This window comes from Hemitrygon akajei, chromosome 30, assembly GCF_048418815.1.
Source record: "Hemitrygon akajei chromosome 30, sHemAka1.3, whole genome shotgun sequence".
NCBI classification, from domain to species: domain Eukaryota; kingdom Metazoa; phylum Chordata; class Chondrichthyes; order Myliobatiformes; family Dasyatidae; genus Hemitrygon; species Hemitrygon akajei.
The window spans coordinates 6,049,280-6,072,433 of NC_133153.1; the positions used below are offsets into that span (position 1 = coordinate 6,049,280).

At 42.6% G+C, this 23,154-nt stretch overlaps 1 protein-coding gene across 4 annotated transcripts in view; it reads left to right on the plus strand.

Annotated features, from left to right (window-relative positions):
- cgnl1 (cingulin-like 1) overlaps window positions 1-23,154 on the plus strand; it is a 214,784-nt gene that overhangs the window by 160,309 nt on the left and 31,321 nt on the right. For all 4 annotated transcript variants that reach the window (XM_073032901.1, XM_073032900.1, XM_073032898.1 and 1 more), the window contains exons 15-16: window positions 19,535-19,618; window positions 21,974-22,098. In XM_073032901.1, the coding sequence (XP_072889002.1) occupies window positions 19,535-19,618; window positions 21,974-22,098 (209 nt within the window). The remainder of the gene's footprint in view (window positions 1-19,534; window positions 19,619-21,973; window positions 22,099-23,154) is intronic.

A 23,154-nucleotide genomic window follows, 5' to 3' on the forward strand; every position in this document is an offset into this window, starting at 1 on the left:
AATCGAAACTTTTCTGATGTAAACCAAGCTGGCTTTTTAAATGAACCAGTGTGAAGCTTCACAAAACTCTCATGCTCACTACCTTGCACTCGTGGCTTCCATGGCCACTCATTGTACATTACAGGACCAAACCTGCTTGCAATGGTTCTGCTGGAGTTGACATTTGAGTTGCGCTGTAACAGTTGGTTTGCCTTGCACGGTTGCTGGTAAAACAGAAAATAGCTAGCAAGTCAGATAGCATCCGTGGAAGCAAAGCAACGTTTAAACTGCAGGGAAGGTGATAGAGGTGGAGAGAGCAAGGGGGATGAGTTGTACAGGGTAAAAGGCGGATGTGTTGGAATGACTGAAGTGTAACGGATTGGCTTGACTTTGGTTGACAATTGGAAGTTGGGGTTAAAGTTCAGTCTGGTTCACCTTCCTGGGTGTGTTTTTGTGGGGAAACCACAATTCCATTAGACCTGAGCCATTGTTCGGGCTACCAAAGGTTCTGATTACCTGACGTACATTTCTTGATCTTTTGGAGAAAATAGTTCATTCCAGGCATTGAGCAGGAGAAATATGGTTGCCAAATGATAAAGAAAGCTATTCCACTAAATATTACAAAATAATGGATGATCTGAAACAGAATAAAAAGGAGTTTGCCATGGGTGTGATGTCAAAGCAAGGAAACCAATCGTCAAATCATTCATTTCCTTCGACTAACCAATTTTAAATAAATTTGGGAGTAAAGAGTTGTTTTGAGTACAGTTATATCATGTAAACTTGAAGATCTGTTAGAATAAAGAATGAAGATAACTCACAAGCGAGTGTGTTTGTCCAACTGCTCTAGATGTTTTCGAGCAGCCTCACATAGTTCCCAAAGTCTTTTAGCATTTACCCTGAGCAAGTTGAAGCTGTTGAAAGCAGAAGCAAACATGTGCAGTCCTTCATATCTTTGCTAGAGTTCAAATACAATTTGATATGATTCAGTTATCTTTACTGCTGATTGTAGGATTTGTGAAATTCCATTCAATCTCCTGTTCAGAAGCAGTTACTCTGTCTTATTTAGCAAGGGTACTCGATCAGCTTGGCACGGTGTGGTACTAATGAAGGAGGTCCCAAACCAATGCCAGCACTGTCAAACTGTCTCAAAATCACTCACACCGTCCGCAAAAGCTCATTTCTGTAAACAGACCAGGCATTAAAGCCATTGTCATTAAGCTTAAATACAAAGTTGTAACTGAAAAGGAATGTGCTTGGGAACACTGAGAGAAATATTTTCCTATATCTGCAGTTCCAAGTGAGTTTTACAAAACGAGTTTCCATTCCAGACCCCGGTACAAGTTTCTATCAACCTCAGAATAAATACAACTACATTCATTTGTACCAGATGTTAATTCCCTTCTAAAATCAACTTCCTGGCCCTTCACTTCCAATAATATAATTTGGAATAGATTTTGTATGTTTTACAAGCTGTTTCATATTATTCCTAATACCAAACAACTGTTCCTTCGAGATGTTTTCCCCATCAGCCAATAGTCAGGATCAAGGTCAAGCGTTTCTACTTCAAATGCTCCTTTGGCCTGATCGTAATAAGAAGATTTTACTATGGTGCACCAACCCTCAAACCTATCCAGTGTGTTCCTTAAATGAAAAAAATACAACATGGAAAATGCCATTCAGTCTTACTCATGCATGCCAATCTGTGTACGTTGTTTTCATTGATGTTTCCTCCCAGCACTTGGTCCATAGTCCTCTGCACCTTTTAAGTGTCACCTAGATGTTTCTTCAATGCTGTCAATCACTCAACTACCCCCACTGTCTTGGCCAGTGCATTCCAGGTAAAAAAAAAGGATTCCCCCCCCCCCCCCCCCCCATACTCCTCTATATCCGTACTTCATTTGTCCTCTAGTTTTGTTCTCTTCATATGGGGGAAGGTTTGCTGCAGTCTTCCTTATCTGTATATCTTAATTATTTCCCCTCTTAACCTCCTCTGCCCCAGGAGAACAGCCTCAGTTTCTCTGGTCACAGGCAGCATCCTGGTGAATCTCCTCTTCACCCTCTCCAGTACTCTCGTACCCTTCCTGCAACTTGGTGACCAGAACCACTTGCAGTACTCCAGCTGAGGGTCACATCAAGGTTTGATTAAGTTGGAGCATCATATCCTTGCTCTTGTATTCAATGCCTCAACTAATAAAATGTCTTATCACACTTATGTTCCTGACTACATTATCTAACTGTGCCATCGCCTTCAATGATCTATAAACTCTACTCTCTAACATCCTACCATCCATGGTGTGTCCTAGCCTTAGCAGTACTCCCAAAAAGCATTTCCTCACATTTAGCAGAATTAAATGCCGTCTGTCATTTCACGAACACATCAACATCTCACTGCAGCCTGAGATTACCTTCCCATTATCAGCAACTCCACCAATCGCTGAATCGTCTGTAAACCTACTGATCGTGCCTAGATCTCACGTGCACCACAAACTGTAAGTGGTCCCGGTGTTGATCCTCGTGCGACCCCTGTAGTCACAGGCATCCAAATGAAATTAAACTAGCCCTCTACCATCACCCTCTGTCTCCTATTGTCAAAGCCAGTTTTGGATCCATTTTACCAATATGCCCTGGATCCCATGGGCCTTAATCATTTAGACCAAGTAGGACTTTGCCAAAGGCTTCTAGTTAGTCTTTGCATACCACATCTACTGCCCTATTTTTGTGGATGTACTTTGTTACCTCTTCAAAAAAAATCGGTCAAGTTGGTCAGACAAAGCCATGCTGGCTGCTTCTGATTAGTCCTGGCCTTTTCAAATGTCACTCAGAATTTTTCTAGTACCTTCCCCACCTCTGATGTTAGGCTCCCAGGTTTCTACTGGTCTTTACTTCCCAAAGGAATTCCCAAGGGCCTAATCATGTGGTTTGGACTGCAGCTTGGCGCTCTGAAAGAGAAAACAATTGTACAGGAGATAGAATTGGAATTTACAGCTCAGTGTAAAGAGTGGACTGGATGAAGGCAGATGCTTTATTGTTTGCTAAAATAGAACGTGATGAGAGATTAAAGTGCTGAATAAGGGAAGCAGAACCTGTTTTATTAGGATGGAGCAAAATATTGATAACAGATCATTATCAACGACATAACAATAATTTCATTGCCGATGGTTAGGCTCAAATGCTGTACCAATCACGCCTTTTTTGTGTACCCGAAGGGGCAGTCAGATCTTCGTTCGATTATTTTGTTATAATTGGCTTTGTGTCCTGCAGTATGTTGTTAATTGTGTGCTGCAAAATATTTTTGCTTTATTTTTCCATGGGAAGGAATGTCGAACACAAGAGGTGTGTGTTTGTGTTGGATCTGTGATGCTGGAGATTGAAAACTTACTGTCGTTGTTCCACCTCCACTCAGACTGAGCTGCCACTAACTGTTTCTGTCTGTGCTATATCCATAAATATTTTGTTATTTTGCTCTTCAGCTTTGATTAACTTCCCACATTGTTTAAATGTTATAGATTAGTTAAAAAGTATATTTACTGAAATAACTTAAAAAGGGACCTCATCCTGATATTTGGCCAATGTAGTCGCTGCTTTATCCTCAGGATTTACTGGAAGGAGAAGCAAATCATAATCAATGACTTGACCCAGGCCAATGTCCCCCAGCACTGAAGCCTCAGTTATACCCACTTGGCAATGTTGTCCTGACGAAGGGTCTCGGCCCAAAACGTCGACAGTGCTTCTCCCTATAGTTGCTGCCTGGCCTGCTGCGTTCCACCAGCATTTTGTGTGTGTGGCAATGTTGTTTGCGCATCCATCATCAGGCTCCATTCTGCGCTCGGCCTCGGGGAGAGTTTACCAGGTGTACAGGTGGAAAAACTGCAAGGTTCAGTTCAAACCGTCCTTGAAGAATTGTGACATCGGCTCTGTCTGCTCGGGGCCTCAGTCCCATGACAGCTCGAAGTGGATGAAGGAGCGTTTGGGAGGACATTAAAAATCCTGGGGCCATCCATCAGTAGCACACAGGTCCTGCAAAGGGGCGGGAGAAGAAGATTGCCTCACAAACAGCGCACCTGCCCACACTCCCCGTCAGCCATCTCCAGCCCCATCCACGGGAGGGGTCTGTGGTATCCACGTTAACTTTATTTACTATGAATTGACTGGGGACAACACAAGTCATTCTTGATCTTAAGGAGAAGAAATTCCTTCTCTTTAGACATTAATTTGTGTCAGGAGCTGGTCGGGTTGGCCAACAGTTCAGTGTTTCTGAGCAGTCTTGTGTCAATCTCAGCTGATTGTGTTTCGCTATTAGTCACCCATACGTAGACAGTAACTGAATTTACTTGCTACTATTAAATTCTTTTTGCATTTAACATTTCAGATAGAAATCTTTCTAGTTTTAACAAACTGGGTGTGGCAGATTAAGATTAATTTGTGACAAGATAGACATTTAGTTGCACTAGAAACACATACTTCTGTGGATCACGCCCCCGAGAATGTGAACACGTCTTTAACTAGCGATATGCCTCGAATCATTCTTCTACCGTTGAATACCATTGGTCTCAGTATTCGCTGGAACTTGGGGAATGGGTCACTGTTCTTGATCAAAAAGGGGCAACAGTGCAAACATTTTTGTGAAGGGAGAATGGTGCGTTTTAACGCAGTGCTTATAATAGTTGTAGTTTTAATATTTACAAACCACATCAGGCAATCGTCCTTGAATCTGAGGGTCTGCCTAAGGACAAGGAAGCCTTCTTTAGATGTTAGCCTGGGATTCAACTGCTGAAGTTGAGTTAAGCTCCTGACATGAGGAGGTTGGGCCTTGCACTCAGAGTTGGAAGAGTGAACCTGACTGTTTGCTGTGCTCCTGAACTTCCCATGGAGCAGAGCTCAGTCTCGGCAACTTCCTCCAGCCTCTGGGAATTCTTCACTCAAGTCCTCTGTCTGGAGCGGAATAAGAGTTACTTGAAGAAAGTTTGAGGAAGTTTGTACAGAACATAAACATTGACATTGGACAAGGTGACCTAATTCTGTAAATATTTAGTGACTCTATCACAAGCATGGTTAAATATAAACAATGTTTATAGCTTGCTGTTAATATTTTGCTGAGACATAAGATATGTGATCTCATGTGCTTTTGATGATTGTGAAGAGGTGGTGCAATGGGGGAAATCAGCATTTTAGGATCAAGATGACAGTTTTCCCACACAATAAGCAGATAATTTTACCTTAAAATGACAGCGGAGGCCACTAGAACTAGCCCTAGCAGTATGCAGTTTTTCACTGATTCTGTTCTTACTGTGAATGCCCACAAGAAAAGGAAAGAGGGTAGTATATAGTAACATAGGTACTTTGAACTTTATTTCACTGGCTGTGATATCCTCCAGTAGATGGCATGACAAACTCGTATGGCGGGGGAATGGGAACCAGGATGACAGAGCTGAGGATGAGCCAACAGGTTTACAAGTAGGTGATGGATGTAACATGAATGTAAGAAAGGACAAGCCAACGACTGGGTACAAGTGCAGACAGAGCAAAGAGTTAAATTGTACCACAAAGGCCAAATTTAAAAGGACAAAGAATGTAGGACTGAAGGTGCTGTATTTCAATGTGTGTAGCTTTCAGAATAAGATGGACAAACTCGTGGCACAATTAGAAATTGGACAGTATGACATTGTGGGCATCACTGAGTTATGGCTGAAAGAAGGAACCCTTAGGAGGCAATGACCATAATATGATTGAATTCATACTGCAGTTTGAGAGGGAGAAGTACAAAGCAGATGTACCAGTATTGCAATGGAGTAGCGGGAATTACAGGGGCATGAGAGAGGAACTTGCCCAGGTGGATTGGAGGAGGATACAGGCGGGGATGATGGCAGAGAGAGATGGCTGAAGTTCTTGGGAATAGTTCACAAAGCACAGGATAGATATGTCCCACAGAAGAAGTTGTTCTCAAACGGCAGGGGTAGGGAACCGTGGCTGACAAGGGAAGTTAAGGACTGCATAAAAGCCAAGGGAAAAGGCTTATAAGGTAGCAAAAATGACTGGGAAGTTGGATAATTGGGAAACTTTTAAAATCCAACAAAAGGTAACTAAAAAAGCTACAAGAAGGGAAAAGATGAAATATGAGGGCATACTAGACAATAATATAAAGCAGGATATGAAAAGTTTTTCCAGTTGTATAAAGACTCCCATTTCACTCCATTCAGGCAGGCTAGTGCATCCTCGATCCATGAAACAGTATACTGGTCAGGGACTGTGCGTCAGTTCGGTGTCCAATAGTCAACACGCATTCGTACCTTCCCATTCTTCCTCACCACCACAATGGATGACACTTAGGGTCTCCTCAACTCAGTGATAATCCCTCCCTCCTTCGTCTGAGCAGATGCTGCCGAACATCCTCCAACCCTGCTGGTGCTAACCGTTGAGACTTTTCCCTGAAAGGGGTGTCCTCTGTCAATCGGATGCCGTGGCAAGTACTCTTGGAACAATCCACATCAAACTCATCAGTAGAAATGACATCCTTTTTCAGGTTCCTTTTCCAACTCTCGGGTACCAGGGGGTGACTGAAGCTGAATGACTTGGCTGTTAACTTTCCTGATCTAGGAGATTGTCTCTCTCCTGGTTTTCTCACGCAATAACTAGACATTACAGCCACTGGGAAAAGGTGTGCCATCAGCATCCCCTGCCTGAGGGTGACCTCTCTCTCCGAGGTGTTCCTGACGATCGCTGTCATCCTGTTTACGCGCAGAGCCAACGGTTTCTGCATTTTGGGCCTCACCAGTACCCCAGCAGGTAAGCGTCACTCCTCTCCATGGTCTTCTGGAGCGTCCACCAGGAGGGCTTCAGCATCCGAGAAGTTGGGAGTTTCCCGTCACTCTAGCTACTCCCCCAGGCCATAACAGTAGGTTTGGACTGGGTGTACCACACAGTTCCTCGTTCGTGCACTTTCTCAGCAACAGCTCTGAACACCGGGTAAATCAACAAGGTTTTCAGAAAACCCTCTCCTTGCAGGCTCTCACTAGCCTTCTCACAATAGAAGTATTTGTTCCCACAGGAACAGAAGCTTCGCCCTTCTCAACTGGGTCCAGACAGACCAGCACCAAATGTATCAAGGGCCTCAGCTACTCCAACATCTGCTTCTGAAAATTCCAGCTTCATATGGGTAGTCATCAGTGCTACGGCCCCAAAGAACTCTAGGGCACTGAGTGTCATCAATGGTAAATGCATCAAATTCCAGTTGCAGAAGGATCTGTACAGCAAAGTAACCTGAGAACCTGTTTCAATTATGGCTCTAGCATGAATACCCTCAGTCTGTATGGATACGCTGAGCTTGGCCCCACTAACCCTTCAGGAATAGGGTTTCACACTTGGGTGTGTCCCTTGATACATCGATTGGAACGTGTTCCCTCTGAGATGCCAGGCCATTCCCTCACTGGGTCTCTCTGAAGTTTCCTAACTTCCCCTTCTGGTCCAGAAACTGTGTGCTCACTTTCGGAAGGTTCTCCCGTACTTAATCTCTCCGGCTTGAGATGTCCCTCCTCACCACAGTTGTAACAGACAATGCTGGTCACTCCCTCGGTCAGTGGACCCTATGCAGTAGCAGCCCTTTGCTTAGTGCATCCCACCAGCGGGTCTGAACTCCCTATCAGTCTTGTCATGCTTGGTGGCATTGCTAGCTGCTATCAACCGAGATGCCTTGGTTCTCAAATCTTTCACAAAATCCTGCAAAACTCACGCCTGTGTGGCATTAGGGGTCACTTCAGCAAGAGAGGCTACTACAGAAATCTGTACCCTGCTGACGGACGCTTCCCACTCCTCCATCATGTTTTTTTCTCCTCCTGCTTCCCAGATCAGCTCAACAAATGAGGGAGGGGGTTGCGTCCTACAAGAGTTAAAGCAATCATATCACGTGACTGTGTGCTCTTTGCTACTTGGTCCATTCATATCAGCCTATGAAATGGCCGATTTACAGCACAACCAGAGCAGTTGTCTCTCTAACCAAAAAATGTAGGCAGAAATTTCTCCCCTTTCTCCTGGAACATGTGCCGGAACCTCATTATAAGCTCCGCTGGGCCGCCCATTGTACCAAAAACGTTTTCTAATGCTTGCATGTAACGTGGATGTGGCAAATGGGTTCTCTGGCTTCAAGGATCTCACCACTTCAGCAGCCAGACCTTTTAGACTCTCCACCAGTCGCTGTCTTTTCATATTGTCTGAGCACTGCCACTGATCCAGCCACTCAGGGGTCTGCTCTGTCTCATATTCCTCCTCCCCCTTGGGGGTGGGCTTCACTCCCGAGGGCATTCTCAGCCTACAGTAGCTCTCTACTGGTGCACCTTGTCATTTATCTACCAGGGAGGTGTTTGCCGAAACCAACTCGGAGTTTTCCCCACTCGCTGAGGGACTCAGTAGACCCTTCATGTCTGTCAGCTCCTTTCTCTCTCTCTCACGCTGCAGAAACGAGAGCAGCTTGGAACATCTCTGCCCAGCTTTCTCTAGAACCTTCTCCCAATTCCACCATCCTGGTTGGCTGACCCGACGTTCTTAAGCTGAACAACCCCTTCTTTAACAGTAACCCAAACCCTACCAGCAGAACACACTGTTTCTACAAAAAACTATTAAATGAAATATCCCACAGCATTAGCAGTAAAATCTTAGGGCATTACCTTAAAAAAAAGAATTTTTCCTCTCCCTCTCTTCTTCTATTCCCTACTGTGGCCTCCTACCTCTTCTCATCTGTGTCCCCTTCCTCCCTTTCTCCTATTGTCTACTCTCCTCTCCTATTAGATTCCAGCCCTTTACCTTTCCTACCCACCTGGTTTCAACTATCGTTTTCTAGCTATCCTCCTCCCCCTCCCCCCACCTTTTTATTCTGGGGTCTTCCCTCTTTCCTTGTGGTCCTGAAGAAAGATCTCAGCCCAATCTGTAGACTGCTTATTCATTTCCATAGATGCTGCCTGACTTGAGTTCCTCCAGCATTTTGTGTGTGTTGCTATATATTTACAATGTTACTGGAATATTAAATGCACAACACTCCTTCCTGTTTAGCTATAAATGCCACCTCAATACAGAATGGATCTCAGCTACTGTATGTGCACAGTGCGATATAATACAACTACTATATAGACATCGAAGGCATAGTAAATTCTGAATTGTCTCATTCTGTGTTAATCGCTGTGGGGGCTTTCTTGCTCTTGTGGGTCAATGTCCTCCCTGACGACGGGGATCACTCTGCTTGGCAGGTGAGACTCGTGGCTGTGAAACAATCTCAGTTTCTGGGGCCTCCTCCGTGGTGGTTGTAGGAGTTGACTCTGAGACTGCAGGAAGTGGTTTTGACAGCTCTGGACACCCTCTTTCTCTCTAACAATTTACTCTGCTGTCCTCACTGATCGATGTGATGTCTCCAGGTGACACCGACTGAATCTCTACTGTGTAGGAGAGTGGTCCAGTTCTGTCCTTAATCTTTCCAAGTACCCACTTTTGACCACCTCATCAGTCCCTTACTGGGACTGTTTATCCAGGAGTGAAACATCGAGCCTCCTTGTTTCCTGGGCAGAGGATATTGATCTATTTTCAGTACTGGGTTGATGGTGACCATAAAGTTACCACAGATTCTGACAGACCCATTCTTCTTGACCACTGGCATTGTCCATGTGCTCCACTCAGGAAAGAATTTCTTCAGCCTCCGTGCAATCTAGCTCACTGGCTACTTTATCATAGATGGTATAAGGGACCAGGCAGGCTTTGTAAAATTTGGGTGTGGCATTTCCATTTACATTATTTTACCCTTGACATCTTTTGAGATTTTCAATGCCATCCTTGAACATTGCTGTGGCATCATCCAGTACCTTTCTTAATTTGCTTTCAGTTGACTACTGCAGGGGATGTGGCGTGCAAATGGTGGATGGGTCTCCAGTCAAGTTGTAGTTGTCTGAGCCACATCCAACTTCACAATGCTTGCCCCTCCTGTAATGAGTTTTTATCACATTCAAGCCCAGTGTGTCTTGTTGGTTGTTGTATTTCACTCTCATGAAGGTCATTCTCCGTAAATTCTTAGTTGGATATCTTCAGGCTTGTTCAGTATCTTTGAAATGCCTCAAACTTACTTTGTGTAAGGACTAAAGCAGCTGAGCCAGTGTCCAATTCCATTTTAATTAACTTGCTGTTCACTTCTGGTGTAAAAATGCTGCTTTTCTCCTGTTAGTTTTCACATGGTAAATCTGAAGGCTACCTAGTTCTGTGTCACTCTCATCATCATTAGATTTTTGAACAGAATGCAGATTAGTGCACTTTTTGAAACTACAACTTGACTTTTTCTCTTTTTCTCTTCCCTGAGCAGTTCATTTATTTTGTCTGCTCAACATGTTCTTTGTACGTATTTGTTGGATTTTCTGCAAGTTTCACCTCTGAACTTACATTGGCCGGGTGTCTGTGAGTCCCTGCCACAATGGTAACACAATTTGTTCAGCCAGACTAGTTTCTGTTTAGACATTGCAATTTTCATTTCTCAAGATGGTGGCGCAGTGGAAGGTCTGCTTTGTTGAGTTCAGCACTGCAACACTGGTAATTTCACATATCCGTTGGCAACTTTTTAAAAAAATGCCCGTGTCGGATTTAATAACATGACCATTGATGTGTATTTTTTTGAGCTGCTTTAACACCATGCCATCGAAAAGTACCAAAAAGGTGGCCAAGATGGATTGCACAGAGGGCTGGCCTGGGCTGAGGAGCTTGCTGCTGCTAGCTATGCTAACACGTTGGACCCTGCTTTCCGTCAAGTAATTCAGGAAGTTATGGAGAACAGATCCAAAATGATGGATGAGAAGCTGGCTCCATACTCTCTTAACACTGCAGAACCACACATTGGAGCTTAAAAATCTTGATACAAGAATGACTGAGGGCCGAGTTTCTGTGGTAGAGACTGTAACTGATCAAGCCCAAAGCTCTAACCAGGCTCTAGAAAAGCAAGCCTGTCTGACCATATCGATGATCTTGAGAACAGAGGTAGGAGGAAGACTATAAGGATCATCGGTCTGCCGGAAGGTACAGAAGGCAGCCTGCAGTGAAGTTTTTTTGAGGGCTGGCTGCCTAATTTCCTTGATTTGGAAACCAAGGCTGGACGCATTAAAGTGGAAAGAGCTCGTCGTACGCTGGCTCCAAAACCGGGCCCAGGCCAACGCCCTCGACCTGTCCTCATGTGGTTCCATAATTTCGGTGATAAGCAAAGAGTGACGGAGGCTTCGAGGTGCCACGGGACTGATGCCCAGGCTTTGATATATGAGGGATCCAGGCTTATGTTTTTTCAGGATTTTTCGGCAGCTGTTATTCAGAGACGCAAGGAATTTGACCAGGTAAAGAAGCAACTGAAAGAATCTGGAATTCAGTACTTTATGCTATACCCAGTGGCGCTGAAAATCACCTACAACGGGACCACTGAGATATTTGATTCTCCTGACAAACTTTTGTGGACACGTTGTGCTAAAGAATGTATATAGTGTATTGTGTAGCCCTGGTTATGGACGTTAACATGCTTGATGGTCACTTTATTTTACCTTTTCATTACTCGACGGCAAGATATATTATAGGATGGGTAATGTGTTTGTTTTTATTAATACAGTTTCATTATTTGTTTAAATTAACAGTGCTGCTCTAGCCTGAAGGAGTTTAAACATGACGGTAACAAATCGGTGGATTGGTAAATTAAGCCCTATTTTCATTTTTGACTATGTTAAATGCCATATTGGCAGTGGAGTAGAATATGGGCTGCTAGAAGGTTCAGATATCCTCTTTAAGTGTGGGGTGAGTCCTCTTGTTCAGTGCTGTTGGCGCTTTGTGTGTGTGTTTTTTATTTACTTATTGGTGCTCAGCTGATCTTAAGTCAGGTTTCTTCTCCTCTGGAGTCAAATGATTGGTATAAAAGGTTATGACCAGTAATATATTAAAATTGTGCACTTGGAACATTAAGGGGAGTCATTCACCAATCAAGAGAAAGAAAGAAAATCCTACTAAACCTGAAAAAGGTGAGGGTGGACACAGCCTTATTGCAGGAGACACATTTAAATGATAAAGAACATCTGACTCTGCAACAGAGTGGATTTGATCAAGTCTGTTTTTCATCTTTTAATACCAGGAGTAGGGGGGTGGCCATTTTAATTAGGAAGAACTTACTTTTTAAGTTATTAGACTGCATTAAGGATAAGTATGGGAGATTTGTGATTGTTAAGGCTTCAATATATGGAGAGGAATATGGTATTCTCAATGTTTACTGCTCTCCAGCTCATGCTCTCAAATTCTTAACAGATGCTTTTTCCAAACTTTAAATCTTTTCAATACAAAACATTATTGTAGGTGGGGATTTTAATTGTCTCATGGACCCATTGATGGACAGAGTGCCTAGTGCTCCCCCATTGCTCTCCTCAAAGTCCAAACAATCATGGGCTTATGTGGAGAACTAGGACTTGTGGATGTCTGGAGGTTGTTACATCCCTCAGACAAAGACTTCACTTTTTTTTTCTAATCCACACAAGTGTTACACCAGAATAGACTTTTTTCTAACCCTCAAAACGCTCCTAGATTTAGTTGTATCTGCACAATTGGAATTATCGCTATTTCTGACCATGCAGCAGTATGTTTAAATATTAAACCCAAAGGTAAAATTCAGCACAATCTAGACATTGGAGGCTGAATCCTTTTATTCTAAAAGATAATAAATTTATAGACTACTTCCGAATTCAAAACTTTCCTGTCTATTAATTCCAAATCAGCTAGTAGTCCATCGATGCTCTGGGAAACCGCTAAGGCCTATGCAAGGGGATTAATTATCTCCTACTCTGCTAGTAAGAAGCGACAAGCTGCGGAACAGCAGCGCCTAATGGAAGCAAGGCTTGCGGCAGCTGGAAAGAAATATATTAGTAAGCCTTCTGCAGCCAAGTGACAGAATATCACAGACCTACGCTGTACACTAAACTCTTTACTTACACAAGCAGCCAAAAGAAAATTGACATTTGCTAAACAACGATTGTTTGAACATGGTGAAAAGTCGGGTAGATATTTGGCTTATTTTGCTAGAAAGAAAAATGCCTCTCAGACTATTGCTTCAATTAGGGATGGGACAGGAGCACTCACTAGTAATTCTAAAATGATTGATGTTGTGTTCAAGAACTTTTATTCTAAATTGTATCAATCTGAGCAATGTAATGATGGACAATCTAGGATGGAGTCCTTTTTCAGGAATTTAGATCTCCTAGGCATTTCTTCTGAATAAGAATCCCTCCTCAATGCTCTGTTATCTATACATGAGATACAGGAAGCTGTGAGACAGCTCCAAAGTGGGAAGGCCCCTGGTCCTGATGGACTCACTAGTGAATTCTATAAAGAGTTCACAGGGTTATTATCAGAGCCTATGCTAAACATGTTCAATCATGCATTTAATTGTGGTCTCCTCCCACCATCATTGAGAGAAGCTAATATCTCCCTAATTCTTAAGAAAGGAAAGAGCCCTGAAGATTGTGCCTCCTACAGGCCTATTTCATTGTTAAATGTTGACTTTAAAATCTTATCTAAAACCTTAGTGTTGTGATTAGAAACTGTTACTTTTTATCATAAAAGAGGATCAAACGGGTTTTGTAAAAGGCCGTAGGTTGTCTAACAATATCAGGAGATTACTTAGTGTAATTCAGGCCCGTCAGCAACAGGCAGTGGTTTCCTTAGATGCAGAAAAGGCCTTTGATCATGTCGAACGGCCGCATCTTTTTTTCACTTTAGAACAATTTGGTTTGGGCAATAATTTTATTAAGTGGATTAAGATTCTTTATAATGATCCTTTGGCTGCGATTCTCACTAATGGTATTAGGTCAGATAATTTTAGTATTCTGAGTGGTAGCCTGAAGGGCTGCCCCTAATCACCACTACTTTTCACACTAGTGATTGAGCTATTGGCTGAGGCTATTCAGCGAGACCCCAAAATATCTGCTCCAGTCTAAAGTCACATAAAATTACATTGTATGCGGGTGTTGTTCTAATTTTCTTATCAAACCCTGCTATACAATGCACCACCTTATACAATGCATCAATTCGTTTAGCGCATTTTCAGGTTATAAAATCAGCTTTACTAAATCAGAGGCTATGCCTCTGGGGAATCTGCAGCAGGTACCTGACACTCAGGGTGTTTTCCCCTTTAAATGGTCGCAGACAGGTTTTGTTTACTTTGGCATATTTATCGCACCCACGTTTGATCAATTGCTCAAAGCTAACTTTACACAGTTATTTGACAAAATCAAACAGGATCTTGAGCGATGAAGCACTCTTCCCATTTTTTGTCTTGGCCGAATATCCTTGCTCAAAATGAACATTCTTCCTCATCTGCCCTACCCAATACGAATGATTCCAGTCATTTTTACTCAACAAATGCTTTAAAAAAATGGCTGGTTTGTTTCTTTCATCTGGAACAAAAAAAAGACCGTGTATTAAAATGTCTAAGTTACAGCTCCCCAATAGTCTAGGGGGTCTGGATTTTCCAGAATCAAAAATATCAATTAAGTTCCTTTTTATCTTATGTGGTTGACTGGGTTTGCAGGGACCCCTCCTCAATTTGGCTAGACAGTGAAGCTTCGCAAGCAAAATGCCCTCTTACTAATTTGCTTTTCCTCAATAAGATGAAGCTCGTTTAAGGAGTATTGTCACAATTTAACAATTAATACAGTCAAGGCTTGGAGGGCAGTGCGACAAATTGAGGGCAACACAGCAAAAATATTACCCTTCACTCAAATAACCAGCAGTCCAGATTTTCAGCCTGGCATAATGGATTCTGGATTTAAACTTTGGATTTCTAAGGGTATTTTCCATCTAGGAGATTTGTTTGATGAAGGAATGATGATGTCTTTTAATCAAATAGTACAGAAATCTAACATACCCAACAAGGATCTTTTTTGTGTCTTTCAGATAAGAGATTATATACAGAAAAAAACCATTGTTAACTGATTTCTATAGTTCTGACATAGAAAAGAGGGTGTTTTGTTCTACGGGTGATTAGTACTTTTTACAGCATTCCTGCGGGAGTGTTCTTGTGGAGAGGCTGAGCAGCTGGGAAGGGTCTGGGAGGAAGAGCTGGGAGTAGAAATTACAGCTGAAACATGGGAAGTGGTGGCATCCGTTAGTCTCGCGAGATCATGGAGCTGCGCCTGGGAAGTCTGGAGTGTCCTCTCCAGGGCGCAGGCCTGGGCAAGGTTGTACGGAAGACCGGCAGTTGCCCCTGCTGCAAGTCTCTCCTCTCCACGACACCGATGTTGTCCAAGGGAGGGGCAAAGGCTGATACAGCTTGGCACCAGTGACATCACAGGAGTTGTCAGAATGAGGTTGAAGGCAACATCGGACAGCCTTAGGGACTCCAGCTCCGGATTTGTCCTCCGGGTTTACTCCCGAAGCCTTTCCCATAAGTGGGTATGGCCGCAAGGCAGCGGAGGTCTGAAATCAGAGTTTTCCCTCTCTTAGATGGACTGCCTTCCCAGGCTGATGAGCTCTAACTACCCGAAGCACTGGTTTTAAGGCACCAGGACCTGCCTTCACCCCTTCTCCTGTCAGTAGAAACAGTTCCGCCGGGCTTAGAGGCCAAGCCACGTGAGAAGGCCAGGAGTTGGATTTGGCTGTCAGAGGCTATTTGAGGCGCATGCCGTGAGGAGCACTTTTAGATAGTGGGAGCTTGTCCCCACTGCCACTCCTCGGCTTGATAACCTTGGAATCAAGGAAGAAACATGGGAAGACATCTGTGATAATGCAAAGAAAATTTCAGTTTGTAATAGAACTAAAGCATTGCAACTCAAAATTCTGCATAGAGCCCATCTGACTCCAGATCGTCTCTCGAAATTTAAGACGGGGGTTTCTCCAATGTGTTCTAAATGTAAAGTAAATACTGGAACTTCCACTCACTGATTTTGGACTTGTCCCAAACTTCAGGCTTACTGGAGTGATATTTTGGGTGAAATGGAAAAGATTCTGAAGATGGAGCTTGAGCTGGACCCAGTGTCTTTTCTCTTAGGCTTAACCAGCAGTCGTATTATTAATGCACATCAAAAAAAACTTTTTAACATCCTGACTTCTTGTGCAAGGAAGAACATTTTACTTTGTTGGATATCCGATAAGGCCCCTGGACTTTTTGGTTGGTGTAAATTAATCATGGAATACATCCCTTTGACTTTTTGACATGTATGGTACACTCAAAGACAAATAGTTTTCATAAAACATGGCAACCTTTTCTGCAGTATGTAGATGTAAACCTCTCTGCTATAGTAATAAGGGATTTGTATAGGATGTTGTGGTGATATCTATATTTTGTTGGAAGTGTTCTGGTAGCTGATATCTGTGAGGGGAAGTATCTGTAAGTGTATCTGGAAATTGAAAGTTTTGTTATGCTGAGCAAAAATTTTTTTAAAAAGACATTGCATTTTCGTATATGCTGACTTTCATTCCTGACTGCAACTCAATTGTATCTCTGTCTGCTGTTTCCATTGATACAGCAATTTCAACTGTTCTTTTGAATGAGTTGTGCTTCAGTTAGAAGCCATTTTTGAATGATTTCTTGTAAGATTCCACAAACTAATCAATCTCTCAGCGAATCATTATGCCATTCATTGGACAAATAATGCTCAGACCACCTCTTCAATTCAGACGCGTATGCTGAAATGAATTCCCCTTCCATTTGATCCTTCTTATGAAATGTAAAGCATTGAGCAATCAACAATGGTTTTAGTTCTAAATGTTCCTGCATTACTTTCACTGTATCAGCAAAGCTCATTTCGGCTGGTTTGGTTGGAGCGGTTAAATTTCTAAGCAAACTGTATGCTTTTCCACCTATTACGTACAGGAAAATTGGCATTTGCTTTTCATTGGCTATTTGATTCGCTTCGAAGTATTGTTCAACTCACTCAGTATATGCACTCCAGTTATCTTTTGTGCAACCAAATACGTTGATCTTTCTGATGTAGCTTTTCCATTTTCCACACTTTTTAAAAACATCTTTCTCTTTTTGTGAAGAAATAAAAACGCGCTACAATTTTTTATTGTATCACTAGAACATCTTGCTACATTTTTTTTAAATCTCATGTGTCTTGCTGAGCTTCCAGAGGTACAGACAGACATACTTTATTGATCCCGAGGGAAATTGGGTTTCGTTACAGTCGCACCAACCAAGGATAGTGTAGAAATATAGCTATATAAAACCATAAATAATTAAGTAATAATAAGTAAATTACGCCAAGTCCAGGACCAGCCTATTGGCTCAGGGTGTCTGACACTCTGAGGGAGGAGTTGTAAAGTTTGATGGCCACAGGCAGGAATGACTTCCTATGACGCTCAGTGTTGCATCTCGGTGGAATGAGTCTCTGGCTGAATGTACTCCTGTGCCTAACCAGTACATTATGGAGTGGATGGGAGACATTGTCCAAGATGGCATGCAACTTGGACAGCATCCTCTTTTCAGACACCACTGTCAGAGAGTCCAGTTCCACCCCCACAACATCACTGGCCTATTTAATGACATTGTTGATTCTGTTGGTGTCTGCTACCCTCAGCCTGCTGCCCCAGCACACAACAGCAAACATAATAGCACTGGCCACCACAGACTCGTAGAAAATCCTCAGCATCATCCAGCAGACGTTAAAGGACCTCAGTCTCCTCAGGAAGTAGAGACGGCTCTGACCCTTCTTGTAGACAGCCTCAGTGTTCTTTGACCAGTCCAGTTTATTGTCAATGGTAGGAAGTCATCTCAATTTTGCTTAGAGCTTCTTCATTGCCACTGTTATACTTTGTAACTTCAAAATATTAAACTAATTGAAAGAAAAACAAGGGAGCCCAAGAGATAGGTGTAAATTTTGTATGTAACCCGTATGAATTATTTAAACAAAGAATGCTTAATCAAACAATATATTTACTGTACTCAAATATTACTGTAATAATAGCCGGTGGTGGTGTAGTAGCATCTGTACCGACTTCAAGGCAAGTGGGCCGACTCCTTGCTTGCATTCCATCCATGCTGGGTTGAGCATCAAGTTAGCGAATCCAGCTCATAAAGAAAAAGATGGCAAAAGAAATGACAATGTTGCCACCTGATGCACCACAAGGTGTGGAAAGGAGCAACAATTACAGTAATAATAAATGCACAACGAGGTGAACTCCTTTTATGTTGTATGGATCTTACCTAGGTGTTTTATATTTTGATATTAGCAAAATTTTCACTGTTGATAGTGGAGTGTAATTGAGTATAATCATACTTTGAAAAGGTGATTTTAAAACAGATTTTGAATAGGTTATGGGCAAGAAGGCTCTCGAAGGGTTAGATGATGGACTGATTCTGTTCCCAGTGTTCTCCTGCTTATCAAGCAGCATGGAGTGCTGGGAGTGGCATAAGTGTGGTACATTGAGTGAGAGTGATGTCAGTGTGGTACGTTGAGTGAGAGTGAAGTAAGTGTGGTACGTTGTAGTGGGAGTGACGTGAGTGTGTTACGTTGTAGTGGGAGTGACATGACTGTGGTACATTGAATGGGAGTGAAGTGACTGTGGTACATTGAATGGGAGTGAAATAAGTGTGGTACATTGAATGGGAGTGAAATAAGTGTGGTACGTTGAGTGGGAGTGAAATAAGTGTGGTACGTTGAGTGGGAGTGATGTCAGTGTGGTACATTGTAGTGGGAGTGACGTGAGTGTGTTATGTTGTAGTGGGAGTGACGTGAGTGTGTTACGTTGTAGTGGGAGTGACGTGACTGTGGTACATTGAATGGGAGTGAAGTGAGTGTGGTACATTGAGTGAGAGTGAAGTGAGTGTGGTACATTGAGTGGGAGTGATGTCAGTGTGGTACATTGTAGTGGGAGTGACGTGAGTGTGTTACGTTGTAGTGGGAGTGACGTGACTGTGGTACATTGAATGGGAGTGAAGTGAGTGTGGTACATTGAGTGGGAGTGAAGTGAGTGTGGTACATTGAGTGGGAGTGACGTGAGTGTGGTACATTGAGTGGGAGTGACGTGACTGTGGTACATTGAATGGGAGTGAAGTGAGTGTGGTACATTGAGTGGGAGTGAAGTGAGTGTGGTACATTGAGTGGGAGTGATGTGAGTATGGTACGTTGTAGTGGGAGTGACGTGAGTGTGGTACATTGAGTGGGAGTGAAGGGAGTGTGTTACGTTGTAGTGGGAGTGACGTGAGTGTGGTACATTGTGGTGAGAGTGATGCTTGTGTGGTAAATTTTTGGTGTATTTCCATTTTTATTATTTCCATGAAACTTTGGCTGATTGGAGCAGTTGCTTAAATGGGAAAATGTATTGGTCCAATTTTGGGAAATAAATAATGAAAGCTGCAGTCACAAATTTAAAAATCACAAAATATCACAACTTCCAAGGAAATTAAAGATAAGCTTTTACATGAAGACAACTCATGACTGATTAGAAAAGGGAAATATATAATGACATTTTTGGACAATTTCAATATTACACCCTTTGCAGTACTGTCCTTGAATGAATTTTCACGAGTTCTGGTGGGAGCTGTGCCTGACCATTTAACTCTTTTCTTTGACAGATTGAACAAATGCGAAGTGAGCTTTTCCAGGAAAGAGCAGCGAGACAAGATGTGGAATGTGACAAGGTTTCACTAGAGAGACAGGTATTTCATAGGAATTAAGTTGGACTTCTTTCGATGCAGAGTTGATGTTCAGTATTACACTACAAATGAGTGAAAACACCAACTCATATAGTGATACATAACAGTTTCGACAAAGTAATAATAATTAGCAAAGACGCTAAGTTGGAAATGATTGGGCAAACATTTGGTTAAATTCTTTGCCAGATTAACTGTCTGGTTTTGGTTTATCTCCCATGTTGACTTAATGTACCACTGGCATTTGGGTTCAATAGCTGTCCAACAATGGGATCACAGCTGGGGATGACACACTTTACAATTCCTTACCCCTCCCATCCTGTACCTTTTAGTTTGAAGTCACGGTTTCGTGTTCTGGTTGTTGTAATGTTAACAGATCAGAAGCAGATAGTCCTGCTCAGTGTCACATGTTGCTGAGTTTTTAGCCGTTGAAAGGAAGATGCTACACAACCTCTCAAGCATTTTTGTAGCAAGCACAAAATACTGGAGGAGCTCAGCAGTTCAGGCAGCATCTATGCAGAGCGTTGAAAATTGACAATTTGGGCCGAGACCCATCATCAGAGGAAAGGAGAAGAAGTGAGAATAAGAAGGTGTGGGGTGGGGGAGGATGAAGTGAAAAGCTGGGAGATGATGCATGGAAGAGGTAAAGGGCTGAAGAAGAAGGAATCTGATGGGGAGAGGAAAGTGGACCATGGGAGAAAGGGAAGGAAGAGGGGCACCAGGGATGGGGGCAGCTGAGGAGAAGAGAAGAGCTAATAAGAGAGCCAGATTGGGAATTGGATAGAGAGAAGTGGGGTGGGGGCTGGTGGTGGAGAAATGATTGGAAGTTAGAGAAATTTATGCTAGGAGATTGGAGGCAACCCAGATGGAATATGAGATGTTGCACTTCCAACCTGAGAGTGGCCGTAGAGAAGGCCATGGGATGGTGTGTTGGAATGGGCATGAAAAGTGGAATTAAAGTGGATGGCCACCAGGAAAGCCTTCCTTTTCCGGTGGACAGAGTGAAGGTGCTCAATCAAGCGGCCTCGCCAGTCTATGCCAGGTCTCACTGATCTAGAGGAGGCCACACTGGGAGCACTAGATAGCACAGTCGACTCCAACAGGCTTGCAGGTGAAGTGTTGCTTCACCTGAAAGAACAGTTTGGGGCCTGAATGATGGGGAGGGAGGGGGCTTGGGGCAGGCGTAGCATTTGTCCTGCTTGCAGGGAGATCAGTGTGGAGGAAGCGAGTCGCTTAGCGCGTGACTTTTTGTAACATTGATGATCCAGCGATACTTGAGAGCAAGAAAGAAGAACTGAAGGGGGTACAATAACTGTGTTTGATAATTCTGTGAAACGGATGTTGACCAAGGTTCGTGTTTGGGATGAATGAGTATAAGCTTGTAGGTGGGGGTGGGGGGACACATGGGGTGCCACACCAGTCATCGTTGAGTGGAGGAAATAATGTCAGAGATTGCTCCCCGGTGTTCATTTATGGAAAGGAAGGAGTAAGCTGAGTGATGCTGGGTCTCCAAATGCCTCAGAGTTGCATTTGCATCTGCTTTCTGTGGGAAGCTGATACAAACTAACCTCCACTCAAAAGGCGAGTGCTTGCACCGTGTTTAAGTTGCTCAGTCTTTCAGAATGGAGTACAATGGGATGTCCAGCCGAGTTAAAGATTCTCTATTAATGAACGCGGTAGAGCAGTTTCTGAAAATATAATATACTCTTTCATTTCCAGTGTGCTTTCTTTCTGTCTCTAGTGAACTCTGCCATGAAATTAGTTACAAAGAAAACACGTAATTGATTGTGGTCACTGTACAGATAGTAATGGACTTGAAAAATTCTTGACTGTTGTTATGACCCTAGGATCAGAAGTCTCTCTGCTAATATGAGATGTTGTTGTCCATCTATTCATGTGTCGTACTGCTGGATAACACTGTGCTCTGATAATATTTGCAAGAGTAGAGTATCTAATACTGGTATTGCCTATTTACTAGTGAAAGGAAGGGAAATGTTACCAATTTCTGTTAATTATTGGACAAAGACTTCTTACCAAAAAAACATGCAGCTATCTTCGCTGGCAAAGTAGAATACCCAAATGTGATCCATGGTGGGGTCCAGCTGTTCCTAATTAGTGCTACTGTCTGATTTTAAAAAAGAGCGATAACTCAGAAATGGGAAATTCATTAAAAAGTGATCTAGTTATGATATATACACTTTTCTTTCAGTAAATGAAATTGAAATGCTTCACATTAAAGTATATTTTTGAAATTTTGAAAAGCAAGTTGCAGGTTAGTAATTATGAGATGTGTGACAACAGTATACTCAGTTTCAGAAATAAGTGTTTGTCAACAATTGTGATTAAAATATTCAATCACAGCACAAGGACCTGAAGAGCAGAATTGCATACCTAGAAGGTTCTCAGAAACAGAATAAAGAAGGGATTGTTACTCAGCTTGAAGCAAGAGTCCAAGAGTTGGAAGAACGTCTTGAGGAAGAGGAAAGGTAAGAAATGATATTCCTTAAAATAAGATCAGTCCAACCTCATAGTAGCTTTGCCAAAACAAAGCATGTGTTAATGTAAATAGAAAAATACGTGTTTATAGAATTTGTGATTTGATTATTTAACATAATTAGATTAAATAATTGGTTGACCAGTATAGATAACAACAAACTTGCCGCATCAACTTATGAACAAGAAAAGACATTATCTGACTGAGTATTAAAAGGTGAATGATATGAACATTGAATTGGTCTTCTCCCTCTATAGAGGCTGTATGATCTGCAGAATGATTCTTACTGTGGATTTCCAGAAGCTTTGGGGTTCTTCCTCTCGCAGTTCCAGCATATCTGCTTCCCTTCCCTCCTCACTTCTATTTCTGGACACAAGACAGCTAGGATGAATGCACAGTCATTTCCCTGTCTCTGTTGGCACTAAATGCAGTTGTGTCACTTGGGCAGGCTGCTCTTCAGCTATGTTGCCCCTCTCTTTCCTCACCTTCCAGATTGTGAAGAAGCACCATTGAGCTGAAAAGTTAATTGTCTTCTTTCTGTACAGATTTTGCCCAACCCACCCAGATCCCTCAGCATTTTCTGTTTTCAGCTTCTTAAAAACATTTGGACAGACAAGTCCCCAGGACCCTGGTTATTATGGGGATCGAGGGAAGAGATTGATAGGACACTGATAGTAATCTTTGTGCCCTTTCTGGTCACAGAAGTAGTACCAGAGGATTAGAGGATGGCAAATATTGCTCCATTGTTCTAGAAAGTAATGGGGCCAATTTTTGGGAGTTATAGACCAGCATCTGCGGTGGGCAAACTAATGAAGAAGATTCTTGAGGAAAGGATCTACAGACATTTGGAAAAGCATAGTGTTTTTAGAGATGGTCAGTATGGCTTTGTGAGGGTTAGGCTGTGCCTCATGAGAATGATTGTGTTTTTCAAGGAGGTGACAAAGTAAATTGATGAAGGTAGAGTGGTGGATGGATTTTAATAAAGTGTTTGACAAGGTTCCCCTTGGAAGGCTCATCCAGGAAATCATGAGGCATGGGATCCATGGAA